At 45.5% G+C, this 13,511-nt stretch overlaps 1 protein-coding gene, 1 non-coding gene and 1 pseudogene across 3 annotated transcripts in view; 2 read left to right on the top strand and 1 right to left on the bottom strand.

Moving 5' to 3' along the window:
- Positions 1-9,931, bottom strand: part of Kdm2a (lysine demethylase 2A) — a 91,965-nt gene extending 82,034 nt beyond the window's left edge. The window contains exons 1-3 of one of the 2 annotated variants that reach the window (XM_074049957.1): positions 9,723-9,931; positions 8,983-9,039; positions 8,408-8,532 (exon numbers count right to left, since the gene is read on the bottom strand). In XM_074049957.1, the coding sequence (XP_073906058.1) occupies positions 8,408-8,449 (42 nt within the window). In that variant the 5' untranslated portion in view covers positions 8,450-8,532; positions 8,983-9,039; positions 9,723-9,931. The remainder of the gene's footprint in view (positions 1-8,407; positions 8,533-8,982; positions 9,040-9,722) is intronic. The other variant, XM_074049950.1, reaches the window with a different exon arrangement.
- LOC141416389 (U6 spliceosomal RNA) lies at positions 6,104-6,211 on the top strand. The gene has a single exon (XR_012441123.1). It is a non-coding gene; the product is annotated as a U6 spliceosomal RNA (small nuclear RNA).
- Positions 9,932-10,687: 756 nt separating the features above from the next.
- LOC141420634 (uncharacterized) lies at positions 10,688-13,225 on the top strand (annotated as a pseudogene).
- Positions 13,226-13,511: the final 286 nt, after the last annotated feature.

Raw genomic sequence — 13,511 nt, 5'->3', positions numbered from 1 at the left:
CTATTTAAAAAAGAGCTAAAGCAAAGAGTTGGAGGAATGGCTCAAGTGGTAGAGCATTTTTCTAGCAAGTATAAAGCCCTGAGTTCAAACCCCAGTACCTAATTCCCCACCCCGCAAAAAAAAACAAGAGCCAGGGAAGTAGTTCAGTGGAAGAGTGCTTGCCTAGCATTCACAAGACTAGGTTCAATCTCCAACACTAAATAAATAAATAAATAAATAAGCTGGGTGTGGCTCAGTTTGAGTACTGGCCTAACATGTGTGAGGCCTTGGGTTTGATCCCCATCACCATGACCACTCAATCAACCAAAATGTGTGTAGCCTATAAAAAAAAAGTACTCTGTCTTTAATTATCACAATAAGAGTAGGTATCATTTATTTTCAGCATAAAATACAGAAAATTTTCTGTATAAAATACACCACAAGAGACGATCAGATGGTACATGACAAGAAACATAGGGTTACCTAAGTTTAAGGTCTGATTCCACCCTTAAAAATTTTATAATCTTCATTAAGACCTGATCCCTCCTTCAGCCTCCATTTCCCTGATAAAAATTTTAAAAGTTAAAACTATACCATTGCTGGCTCATGCTTGTGATCCTAGCTACTGAGGAGGCAGAGATCCAGAGGATTGCTGGAGGCAAATTTGTGAGACCCTATCTTGAAAAAAAACCCAACACAAAAAAAGGGTTGGCAGAGTGGCTCAATTGGTAAGACCACCTGCCTTGTAAGCTTGAGGCCCTGAATTCAAATCCCAGTGCTGTTAAAAAAAAAAATTCATTGAATTTTAACCTTTGTTGATATGAAAGCACAGTGGCATGAGCCACTGGAGCCTGGCACAATATTACAATTTTAAGGCTGCCTAAAAGTCAGGAAAAACCCTGATGTAGAAGTTTTATCACAAAATTAGAAAACTTAAAATTCAGATTTTTACTTTTAAAGATAAGTAAGAGTTTTGTTTTGTTTTGTTTTGTTTTGTTTTCTGGGACTTGAATTCAGGGTCTTCACCTTGAGCCACTCCACTACTTTTTTTGTGATTTTTTTTTTGAGATAGGGTCTTGCAAACTATTTGCCTGGGCTGGCTCCAAACCATGATCCTCCTGATCTCTGACTCCTGAGTAGCTAGGATTATAGGATTATTATTATAGGATTATTATTTTCTAATAAAAATAATATGGTATTTGGTCCAAATACCATAAAGGTATTCATCTGATATATGTGCTAAACATAAGTTATTTGTTACATACCATAGGCCTTCTAGTTCATATGCACTCTGCAAAATCCAATACCTAGCTATCTTGCCTCTGCCTGTGTACCAGATACTTCTCCATTCTAGTGGCCTATCCCCAGCAAGAAAATAGGAAGAAAAAATGAGCATGATGTGGCATGCCTATAATCCCAGCACTGGGGAAGCTGAAGCAGGATTGTGAGTTGGAGGTGAGACTGGACTGCATAGCAAGACCCTATCAGATGCTGGGTGTCTGTGGCTCATGCCTGTAACCCTAGCTACTCAGAGGGCAGAAATCAGTAGCACTGAGGTTCGAAACCAGCTCAGTGAAGACCCTACCTTGAACAAAACCAATCACAAAAAAGGGCTGGTAGAGTAGCTCAGGGTCTAAGCCCTGAGTTCAAACCCCAGTACCTCCAAGAAAAAAAAAAAAGACTTTATCAGAAAAAAATCTAACAATATTGACAAGTATTTATACCTACTGAACACTTGCTGTATGTCAAGAACTATTTGAAGCACACAGCATATAGCACGTATAAGAACAATGTCCTAACTGTCACAGAGGTTACACTCTAGAGGAAAGCTATATGAAAACAAATGTAAGTGTAGCAGTGATTAGTACTCAGCAAAATAAAATAAGAGAAAATGATAGGGCTTAACTACAGTCCTCATTCTGGGGCCCAAAATACAGCTGCATATTCTGCATTTTGACCCACCCAAAAAATGAGTAGTAAGTTTTCCTACATCATCAGGAAGTTACAACAATTAGAATAGTGCACTCCTCCACTAACACAAACTGAAGGCTCAATCTCATGAAATAATTATAAATAAGTAAATGTAACAATTTATACCATCTGTAATTTTTTTTCCTAATTGTTAACAACAATACTTTGATGCTAGAGAAAAAAAAAGACTTAAGTATTTTATTTTGACAAGTCCATTCTCCTGTGACAGGACAGAAAGACATTAGAGTGGGGTCATTCAAAGTAAGAATGTTTATAAAAGGGATAATGTGTGATTGCTGAATTTGAAAATGACAGTTTCAAGGGCACCCAAGGAAATATGGGATTATCATCATAACTGCAGTGTCTGTCCCCAATTCCCATCAGTGACTCACGCCTGTAATCCTAGCTACTCAGGAGGAAGAGATAAGAAGGCTGCCATTAGAAGCTAGCCCCAGGCAAATAGTTCATGAGACTTTATCTTGAAAACAACCATCACAGAAAAGGGCTGGTTGGGTGTAGGTCGAGTTCAAACCCCAGTACCTCCAAAAGAAAAAAAAAAACAAACAAAACTGAGTGATTTTACAAAGAATCGTATGTAACCTATATTAGCAGGACTGAACATACAATAGAATAATTAATAACATCCTTTTTTTTTTTTTGTGGTGCTGGGGTTTGAACTCAGGACCTTGTGCTTGCTAGGCAGGCACTCTACCACTTGAGCCATGCCTCCAGCCCAATAATTAATAACATCCTTTAGAAAAATCTCTCAATCTCATCATCAAGATGGACAAGCAAACTGAGTTCTCAGGTAAATCAATATATGCCCTGCACCCAGGTAATACCACCAGATTTAGGTGAATTCAAGAAAAAATATGCAAGTTTTATTACTCCTTTTGCCCTCAAGTATATTGTCTTACCTTGGTTTGGGCCTTCATTTGTTTCTACAATTACCTGATAAGGGCTAGTAAATGCTTCCCATACTAAATGTAATTATAATAGACCACACAGGCTGGGGACAGATAGTATAATGCAGTCTATTAAAATATGTACTATAAAAATGAAAATACTTCCAAGTTAAAACTGAAGATCAAGCTGGGCATGGTGGTTCACACTTCTAATCCTATCTACTCAGGAGGCAGAGATCAAGAGGATTGCACTTCAAGTCAGCCCAGGCAAAGAGTTTGTGAGATTATGTCCCGAAAAAACCCTTCACAAAAAGGGCTGGTGAGTGGCTCAAGGTGTAGGCCGTGAGTTCAAACCTCACTACTGGGGGAAAAACACACAACAAACCCCCTGAAGATCATTGTACTCTATTATATAGAAATTCAAGCACCTTTTTGTTTTGTTTTGTTTTTGGCAGTACTGGGGTTTGAAAACTCAGGACCTCACACTGGAAAAGCAGATGTTCTACCACTTGGGCTATGCCCCAGTCCCTTTTTGTTTAATTTTTCCAACACGGTCTCAAATTTTTGTTCTGGGGCTGGATTCAGACTGTGATCTTTCCATCTGTGCTTCCTAGTACCTGGGATTACAGATATGCACCACCAGGCCAGGAGCCACACATTTTGCCCCAGCTAGCCTGGAACCACTATCTTTGCTATCTCCACCTCATGAACAGCTGAGATTTCAAGCATATACCACCACACCTGGTTAGGCATTTCCTTTTTATGTATGTTATTTTACCTTTGGCTCTTCTAGGTAGTAATAAGGATTATGCAGGGATAAGGTAGTTATAAAAACCTAAAAGTTCACCAATTTTAATTTCTGTGGAGTGAACGAATACTTTAAGAAATTATGAGACATTATACTGAACATTTCCTATAAGTGAATATTTAAATATCCATAAACAGTGACAAATAGCCCAAAATCACTCAACACTTTGGCGACTGAGATCAAATGTAGGGAAAAAGAAAAAGTTCCATCCTTAGTATGTGTCAATGTTTCTTAAGGTCCTACTATAAATGCAGAAATAAATCACGTCTACCTCAGGACAAATACCCACATAAACACCAAAATGAAGCTTTCATCCCTCCCACCTGAGAACCTCCTCAGATATACAAACTTGCCTTGGAGAGCTGGCTTTTTTCTAAGGAGTCTATACATAAAGGACTAATATTTTTGCTAGAAGGAAAACAAACCAACCTAAGTCTTGCTTAAGAAAAACTAAACACTGTTTACCCCAACTGTCATTTTCTAGCTGTTCAACAACAACACTGAATAATTATTCTAGTTCCAGAAAGTAGAGTAGCTAGGATTACAGGCATGAGACTGGCCGACTTCTATTGGTGGAGTGGCTCAAGTAGTAGAACATCTGCCTAGCAAGTATGAAGCCCTGAGTTCAAACCCCAGTACCACCCAAAAAAAAAAAAACAAACCGACTTAATAAGTCGTCCAGGCTGGCCTGAAACTCCCTACCTATATGGCCAAGGCTGGCCTTAAACTCTCAATCCTTCTGCCTCCACCTCCCTAGTGCTGTAATTATAGATAGACGAGTACCACCACTCCAAGTCAGAAAAGTCAGTCTTTTCCCAAAGTAAATTTGGAAAATCAGAGTTTTTAAATTCATACTATTTTTCTCCTCCAAGAAGCTATTTTGAAGGTATGTCAAAGAAGAATGACTATTATCTTGTCCCCAATACAAGGAAATAATAATCAACAACACTCTAATGCAATATACTAGATGATTCTATTCAATCTGATAAACATATACTGCATGGAACCACACAAACTTTAACCATAAACAAATCAATAAATCTGTCATCTTCCCTCTCTTTTAAATTTTATGTTCCCTGATCTAAAGCAAACGCCAAAATCTATACATTAAAGACAGACACAATAGAGCTGATGATACAGTTCAGTGGTAGAGCATTTGCCTAGCATGCAGAGGGCCCTATGGTTTATCCCAGCACAAGAAAAAAAAAAAAAAAAAGAGCTTCTCAGTAATGGAAGTTCTTCACAGTATCTTTATGTAAGTCTTCAAACTCTTCAAATAAGATTTAATTTAAAGGGCTGGCAGAGGGAGGGGGTGGAGGCAGGGGGGAGAAATGACCCAAGCCTTGTATGCACATATGAATAATAAAACAATAAAAAAACAAAGAAACAACAACAAAAAAAAAGGGCTGGCAGACTGGCTCAAGTGGTAGAGTGCCTAACAAGCATGAGGCCCTGAGCTCAAACTCCAGTGCTAGCCAAAAAAAAAAAAAAAAAAAAAAAAAAAAAAAAAAGGCACTAATAGAGAATTTTGTGATATGAGCACTTGCTACATAGAGACATTAGAAGTTTGGTAGGACAAGGTGGCTCACACCTATAATACCAGTTACTCAGGAGGCAGAGACAGAGAGGATCATAGCTCGAGGTCAGCACTAGCAAAAAGTTAGCCAATAAACAGAGTATAGTGGCAAGGGCCTGTCATCCTGGCTACCAGGGAGGCGTAAATAAAGAACATAATCCAGGCCAGTCTGGGCAAAAACTCAAGACCCTAATGAAAAACTACTAAATGCAAAAAGATCTGGACGAGACCTTTTTGTCAAGTGATAGAGCACCTGCCTAGCAAGTGTGAGGCCCCAAGTTCTATCCCCAGTACTGCCAAAATTAAAAAAAAAAAAAAAGTTTGTTGGATAGATTGCCACTCAAATCACCAACATGCTCTCCAATCAAAAGTTGTATTACAGGGCTGGTGAATGAAGTAGTAGAGCGCCTGCCTAGTAAGGATGAGACCCTGGATTCAAACCCCAGTACCACCACCACCACCACCACCACCATCAAAAAAAAAGAAAAATTATGTTACAGAAGGGATTTACACTTGAGATATAACTTAAGACATACAATCTTACAAAAGAAAACTAAACTACCCTCAACTTCGAAATTATTCTAAATTCTAAAGAAAGATTCCTCAAAATACGTGATGTACTCTTATACAACACTGCATTGTTTCCGTAGTGTAGTGGTTATCACATTCGCCTTACAACAATGCATCGATAACACATTGACCAAAAGAAAAAATACGCTAGGTAAGGGTTAATGTGTGCAACAGGTAGAAATCACCTTATAAGCAAAAGATAAAAAGAAGAAGAAAAATCTTACCAGGACCAAAGCCACAAAGTCCTTGGATCTCTTTACCACTTCCCTATCTTGCTAAAAAATGTGAAAAGCTATGCTGGTTTCAGCAGCACATATACTAAAATCAGAGCAATACAAAAAACAATTAGCATAGACCCTGTGTCAAGATGACACCCAAAGTCATAAAGTGATCCATATTTTAAAAAAAACTGGGCACCCATGGCTCACACCTGAAATCCTAGCTACTTCACAGGCAGAGATCAGGAGAATCTCTGGTTCAAGGTTAGTTTGGGCAAAATGAAAGCAAGACTCTATCTCAAAACTAGCTGACACAAAAAAGGCTGGCAGAGTGGCTCAAGCAGTAGAAAGAGTGAGGCCCTGAGTTCAAACCCAGTACCACCCAAAAAAAAAAAAAAAAAAAAAGTTTTGCTTGCTGAAAGGCTATTCCTTTAAAGATTAGACCCCCGCTGGCCACCAGTGGGCCTGTAATCCTAGCTACTTGTGAGGCTGAGATTGGGAGGATCAAGGATTGAGGCCAGCCAAGACAAATAGTTTGCCAGACTCTATCTCCAAAATAACCAGGGCAAAAGGGTGTGGAGGTGTGGATCAAGTAGTAGAGCACCTACTTTGCAAGCAGGAAGCCCTAAGTTCAAACCCCAGTCCCACCAAAAATAAAAAAAAAAAACAAAAACGAATACACCCCAAGAGCCCCTGGATATCTACCCAACATTTCAGAAATTCTATAAGCTTGACATGAAAAAAATGAATTCCATGTAGCAGTGACATGGAATTCCTGAGAAGCAATTCTATGCAGCATCCTCTCTTTTCTGTTCTCAAAGAAAAACTGTTTTGTTTGTTTGTTTTGTTGGTACTGAGATTTGAACTAAGGGCTTCATGCTTGCTAGGCAGGTGCTCTACCACTTGAGCCACGCCTCCAGTACCCAAAGAAAAGTTAATTCAAGACATGTCAAACCTGGCCAGGCACCAGCGGCTCACACCTGTAATCCTAGCTACTCAAGAGGCAGAGATCAGGAGGACTGCGGTGCAAAGCCAGCCCGGGCAAATAGTTCAGGAGACCCTATCCTGAAAAAACCCAACACAAAAAAGGACTGGTGGCTCCAGGTATAGGCCCTGAGTTCAAGTCCCAATACCACAAAAAAACAAATGTCAAGGGGGCTAGCAGGTGGCTCTAGTGGTAGAGCACCTGCTTAACAAGCTTAAGGTGCTGAGTTCAAACCCCAGTACCACAAAAAAAAGAAAAAAGAAATGTCAAGACAAACATAAAGTCTAATATAAGACTCCACTACTGATATACTTCATACTTGATTTCAAAAAGTTATATAAGGAATTATAATCTCAACACAAAGACTGAGAACAAGAGGCAAATCTCTGAAGTAAGTAAGGCTCACCAAACCCTGTGCCTGCTGGATATGTTTACAGATTTATGCCAAACATTTTTAATAGTTAAAGGAAAAAAAAAAAGAGAGAGCGAAAAACTGGATTCTCAGAAAAAGAGAATCATCAGAAAATGTATTAGAGAATCATTCTCTTTCTTCCAAATTCAGTGTTAAAACTCAGAGCCAAATAAATTCCTTTAGTAATCTAGGCCTTTCAATTCAGCAAATTTCACATACTACATACAGTTCTGCAGCTTCGCTCATATTCCACTCTACAAACACAAATTCAAATTTCTGAAATGAATACATTATGAGATTAATAAAGTTCTTTCACTACAACAAAATTCAAATTCCTAAAACTCCAACAGGGAAACCTTGAGAGGAAAGCAGGGACTACAAGTATTCACATACATATACAAACTAATTCCTCCAAATTATGGCTAAAATTTCTTTCAACAAGGTATCTCATACATTCTTTCCAAAATGCAAAATACAAAACTTTATCAGCATTCAGTATTCTACCTGTCCTCAACCAATCCTCTCAAAAATCCTCCAAACATACCAAAGTGTTAACTTATTAAAATAATCACAATTCTCCCCCGCTCAAAAATTACAAATTGTGCTACCACAGAATCCTAAAAAAACTACATAGAACTATCCTTCTTCAAGTTTATACCTAAAATATATTATAATGTAACTTATTTGATTTGGTACAGTATCAATTATTGTACATTAGTAATCCTTGTCTCTTTGTAATCCACAAAATCCTTTGATTTGCAATGGTTTCTATAAAAGTTATGACTACCTCGGTTTCTGAACAGAGTAAATATTAAAGCTCTAATTACTTGGCCAAAACCCAAATACGATGTAAATATACTTTTCCCCAGTCCTCTGGTACACAGAATAGCCACCTGAAAAGTTTAATAAAATTAAATTCACAAGTGGAAACAAAATAATTACTTTGAAACTGGGGGTGGGGGGGAGAGAATGAAAATACTAACCAATCTCTGGCTGTAACGAATCCTTTCTTCTTCGGGTTCCATCTCTCACGGATCTGTGGAAAGTACTATAAAGAAACCACTCCAGGGCTGCCTTCCTCTTCCTCCTTAGGAACCAGATTGGAACACTGAAGAAGAATATGAGTAGAGATCAGAATGCATTCTCAAACTTATGCTTCCCCCTCCACACACACAGAAAGGAGTATTTAAGGTATGTGTTAAGTTAAAGGTTCTCTCAGAAATGAGGTTCCTCTTCATGGATTTGGGACCTTTCTGCTTTTGGGCAAGTGGTTCCATGTCATGTTCAATATTAATCACATTACAACAGTACCAGGCCTAGGCAGAAGGAGATGTTGGTTTCAGTTCCGTATGGACAGGACACACCACTTATTTCTGCCCATAGGATTACAATTAGCAAAGCTCCCCCCTTCCTTAACCAAAATGACATTAACCAAACAAAAAAAGAGAGAAAGAAAAAACGGAAGAAATAGAAAAGGAAAAAAAAAGAAAAGAAAGCGCACGACTTTTATCTGTAGGGAACTGACTGACCGGGGAACTGACCCAATCCAGATCCTTACCGAAGTCAGTTCTCACATCGGCAATCAGAGTAAGGTCTTGAAAGAGGGGCAAACTATCTACACAAAAAGAGGGCAAGAAATTGGGATTTAAGGAAAGATTTCAAAAACAATTCCCCATACCCCTCCAGTAAGGCCGTACACAGTCGTCGTCCTCTTTTCCCACACCTACCCTCCGGCCCAACACAGGATATGCACAACTCTGACAAATTTGAGAGTTGCAAATCGGAGACGAAAATACCGTCCGATCTCTTTGAATAAAGTAATAAATATAGTGGTTCGATCTGTGGATACGAATACATTACATCTTTTCCAAAAATTAAAGACCGGCTGGCGCGAAAGTCAACCCGTAACACCAGGCAAGGGTTTTCATTTTTCTAAATATTCTCATGGATAATGGCTTCCTCTGGGAATGCAGCGGTTTTCTCCCCTTTTGCAACTACACTGCGGCCACGTTAACGGCATCCTTTCAGGGCTGCTAAGAGACCGGAGGACCCGATGACATAGTTTGCGAGCGCAGTTCGTGGCACTGCCCTCCCGGAGGAAGCCCTCGCCCGCAGTCGGGGACACCGCGTCTGCACCCCAGGGCGAGGACCGCCGAAAAAAAGCCAATCTCGCCGGGCTCCCCCAGGGAAAGCGTTTCTATGGTTCACCCATCGGAAAAAGAAATACAAACTTTACATTAAGTCTTTAGATAACACAAGGAACCAAACTTCCCAAGGCGGGGGGAGGGGGAGTCTCACCGGGGATTTTGCTCTTGAGTTCTTGTCCAAGTGAGAAGTACAAGATTCCAAAAACTAAGAGGAAAAATTAAATCCCAAACGTCGTCTTCGGTTCTTCCGTGGAACACCCAGTATCCAGACAGGGTCAGAGTGACCCGGAAAAGAGAGGAAACAGTTGCTGAATCAAACCTCCTCTTCTGGCTTCGGAGACCCGGCGTCCGAGGCGTCAGGAGCCGGGAGCGCGACCCCTCGGCGCCGAGCCCGGGGCGCCCCCGCCTTCCCCGGGCTGGCGCTCAGCAGCCCGAGCCCGAGACCCGGGCCAGCCCGGCCACGGGGAGCGCCCTCCTCGCGGTGCCCTGGGCCAGCCGCCTCCGGAGTCTGGGAACGGGGGCCGATCAGCTGAGACCGGCCGGGCCGAGGCTCCCCGCGCCGCCCGGCCCCCCGGAACGCGGGCCCCGGCCCCGGGGAGCGGAGAGGGCGGGAGCGGCACGCCGCGCCGGCCGGGGGCCCGGACTGCCCTCGCGTCTCCCCTTCAGCCGGGGCTCCGCGCTGCGGGACGAGCTCCCGGCTACTCCCCAGTCGCAGAGGGGGGATTCCGGGGAATGGGCCCCCTGGCCTTGCCCCACCTCCCGGAGCGACCCCTGCCCAGGAGAGACAGAGCAGCGACAGGCCCAGGCGCTGGGAAGGTGCTCCGCGAGCCGCAGCCGCCGCCGCCGCCGGGGAGGGGTGTTGTTTCCCTCACACAGGAGGAGCCGCTGAAGCAGCCGCCGCCATTTTGAACCCGTCAGACTCTCACATACACACAGCTCCTCCGCGGCGCAGTGCGCAGGCGCCGCCTCCCCACCCCTCCTCCTCCTCCGGTCGCCTCTCCACCCCCCACCTCCTTCAAGCTTCCCTTGGCTTCTTACCGCTCTCCCCGGCGCACGTGAACGCGCACGCGTCACTCCCCTCTAACGCGGACACACCACCAGCGCGCGCACGCGCGGATGCGTCGGCCTCGAATCGCCCGCGCCCAGCGACGCCGACGCGACTCTCCGCCCCACCACCCCCCAACTAGAGTCGGCCCGCACGCCCTCCCGCCGGCCTACCGCCCCCGCTCCCCGCCGGCCTCCTTCCAGGGCTCGAGCCCGGCCGGATGCTCGCGCCTGCGCACAGAGCACTATCCTCCTCCGCGCGCACCCTCCCCCACACACCCTTGCTCGAACACACGCACTTCGCCTGTGACCCCGCCCCTCGCCGGCCAGCTGCGCTGGCCACCCTCCCCCACCTCTCCTGGGAGGGCTGTCACCCCCCCCGACCCCCACAAAGCACAACACCCCCACCAAGCAGTGGGGAGCAGCTCCCCTTCCTCTCCAGCAGCCCTCTGCCCCAGGCAGACCGTCATAGTCACACAACCTGAGGTCCAGGCGGCCTGGGCCAAGGCAGCCGTTGCCCGCCTCAAAGCGGGGTCCCCCGAGGTCAGGCCACTGGGCCAGGTCGACCCAGGCCAGGCGCTCCGTTCGGGCCTGCCCAGGGAGAGGGGGTGCCGGGAACCGGCGCACTCCCGCCAGCTGCCCTCCTTCGCGCGCCGGTCGGTGGGCCGAGGCCCGCCTGGCCGCCATCCCAGGGCAGGCCCCGGTGCCCCCTCCGCAGGGCCCGACCGCCCTTGGCTCGGGGGGCTTCTCGGTGCAGAGGCCCGGCCCCGCCTCACCCACTCCTCGCCGCTCCGAAGGGGCAGGAAACGGGAGTAGTATGTCTGTCCTGGGCTCGGCTCCCCCGGGGGGAGCTCCAGGCGCTTGACAAGGGCGTCCACAGGTGCCGGGCGCGAGAGTGGTCTCCGCGACGGCCCGGGGGCGGCGGCGGCCGGCGCGCCCACCGCGGGCCGCATGCGCCCGGGGAGGTGGCCCAGGAAGCCCCTGCTGTCGGCCACGCTCAGGTTTCCGCAGCGCCGGTGCCCCCGGCGGCCCGGGTGGGACGTGACCCCGCCCCCGGCGAGTCGGGGCGCCCCCCACGGAGGGGTGCGCGGGCCGTCTCCAGCCCCTGGGCCAACCCCGCCGCCCCGGGCCGTGGCCGACGCGGGAGGCCCGGCCGGGAAGATGTCTCCTCTCGGTGCGCGCAGCTTCGCGCGAGGGTCAGCGACGGGGCAGCGGCGGCCCGAGCTGCGCCGGCCCTGCCCACGGACGGGCCCCCGCGGCTCGACAGCTGCCCGACGGGCAAGCAGGCTCCCGACGTCGACGGAGCCCAGCCAGAGGTAACAGCAGTGCCATGCGAGCTGCCCAGCAGCGATCAGGGCTGTTCCCCAGCCAATCTCGTGCTTTGGGGCCCGTTTAAATTATAATCCCCACAAAGGACGGTGGCTTGGGCGTTACGTATCCAAGTGCTTGAGGTTGGCACTTTTGACTTCACTGCGCCTTTGCTGAGCGGTGTCACACAAATCTTTCTCCCTGAGTTGCTTTCCAACTCTTCAAGCTCTTGATTCCTGGGACCGTGGAATGAAGGAGAGAGTAAAGGCATGGTGAATCACACAATCGGCATAAACAGCCTTCCACTCTCAGGAAGACATTAGTGATAGGCGATTGAAATAGGATGCCTTCTGTTTCTATCAAACCGCGAGTTCATAAACCCAAAGTATTACTTATTACAACACACGGTTTTTCTACTCTACATGCAAACTTCGGAAGTTTTTACAGACATTCTCTGCTTTGTTTCTTAATACCCTTAGGAGACAAGCGAAAGTGCTTTGCAACGTTTCACTCATTTTAAAGTTAGACAATTGAGGGCTGGGGGCGTGACTTAAGCGGTAGAGTGCCTACCTAGGAAACACAAGGCCCTGAGTTCAAACCCTAGTACTGCACACACACACACACACAAGTTAAAAAGACAATTGAAGTAGAAAGTTGAGGAGCTTGCATAGTTACTCAGACAGATGAGTCCAGCACCCAGCCCTCTAAGGTCTTTTTCAATCTTTGGGCTGTAGTGAAATATACTTAAAAGCAGTAATTTTTCACACCAGCGATAACCCTATAGGCATCTTGCTCTCTGTAGCTACAGAAAAAGTCAGTAGCTTGTTTTGAAGTGGAAGAGAAAGACTTTTGCCACTGGCAGATTAGTTAAGTGTTGGGCCTCATTGCTATTTGCAAAATAAACAGCTCTATTTCCTTCCCATTAGTCCCTATAATCAGGGAATACTTGGGGGCAAAGAAAGAGGTCTCTAGCAGTAGCTCTACTCTTTGTCTTTCTCTTTTTCTTAAGGCCCAGAGCCCCTTAAACGATTAATCCTCAAGAACTGAGTTTCTTACCTTCAGCAAAACTTGCAGGGATGCAGGTAGGCATACTGGAGGGAAATCAAGGAAGACTCCAGAAAAATGGCCCATAGTGTTTATTTTTAACAGGACAGCAAGTAGAGCAAGGTTTGTCAAATTGCATCCAGCTCTTTTCCCGTTGGATACCATTTGTTAACTAGTCTGTAAGGGAAGAAATGAGTATTTAAACAGATACACACGATGGTTTCTCCACAGGCAGGCTTTGTTAATATACCAAAGCAGATGTGCAGGGGTTGATTAGAGATAGGCCAATGGCTAGTGATACTCCACCCCCACCCCCAAACCTCCCACCCCTGTAATCACAGTGGCTCTGATTTGTAAGGGCAGATCTGTGAGGCTCACTGTTTTGCCTTAAAAGAACCATTTTCAGGAAGAATAGAGCTTGGGAGATTCCCTAAGAAGGCCACTAGACTTATGATCTATATGACTTCAGCTGTGGCTGCAGGGAGTTGGGAAGACAGTTGCATGAAAAGAAAGAAAAAAAAAAAAGTCTTTCTAGAAGCATCAA

Source organism: Castor canadensis, chromosome 1, assembly GCF_047511655.1.
Source record: "Castor canadensis chromosome 1, mCasCan1.hap1v2, whole genome shotgun sequence".
In the NCBI taxonomy this organism is placed as follows: domain Eukaryota; kingdom Metazoa; phylum Chordata; class Mammalia; order Rodentia; family Castoridae; genus Castor; species Castor canadensis.
Note: the sequence above shows the minus strand (reverse complement) of the source record. Positions and strands in the feature narration are given on the sequence as shown.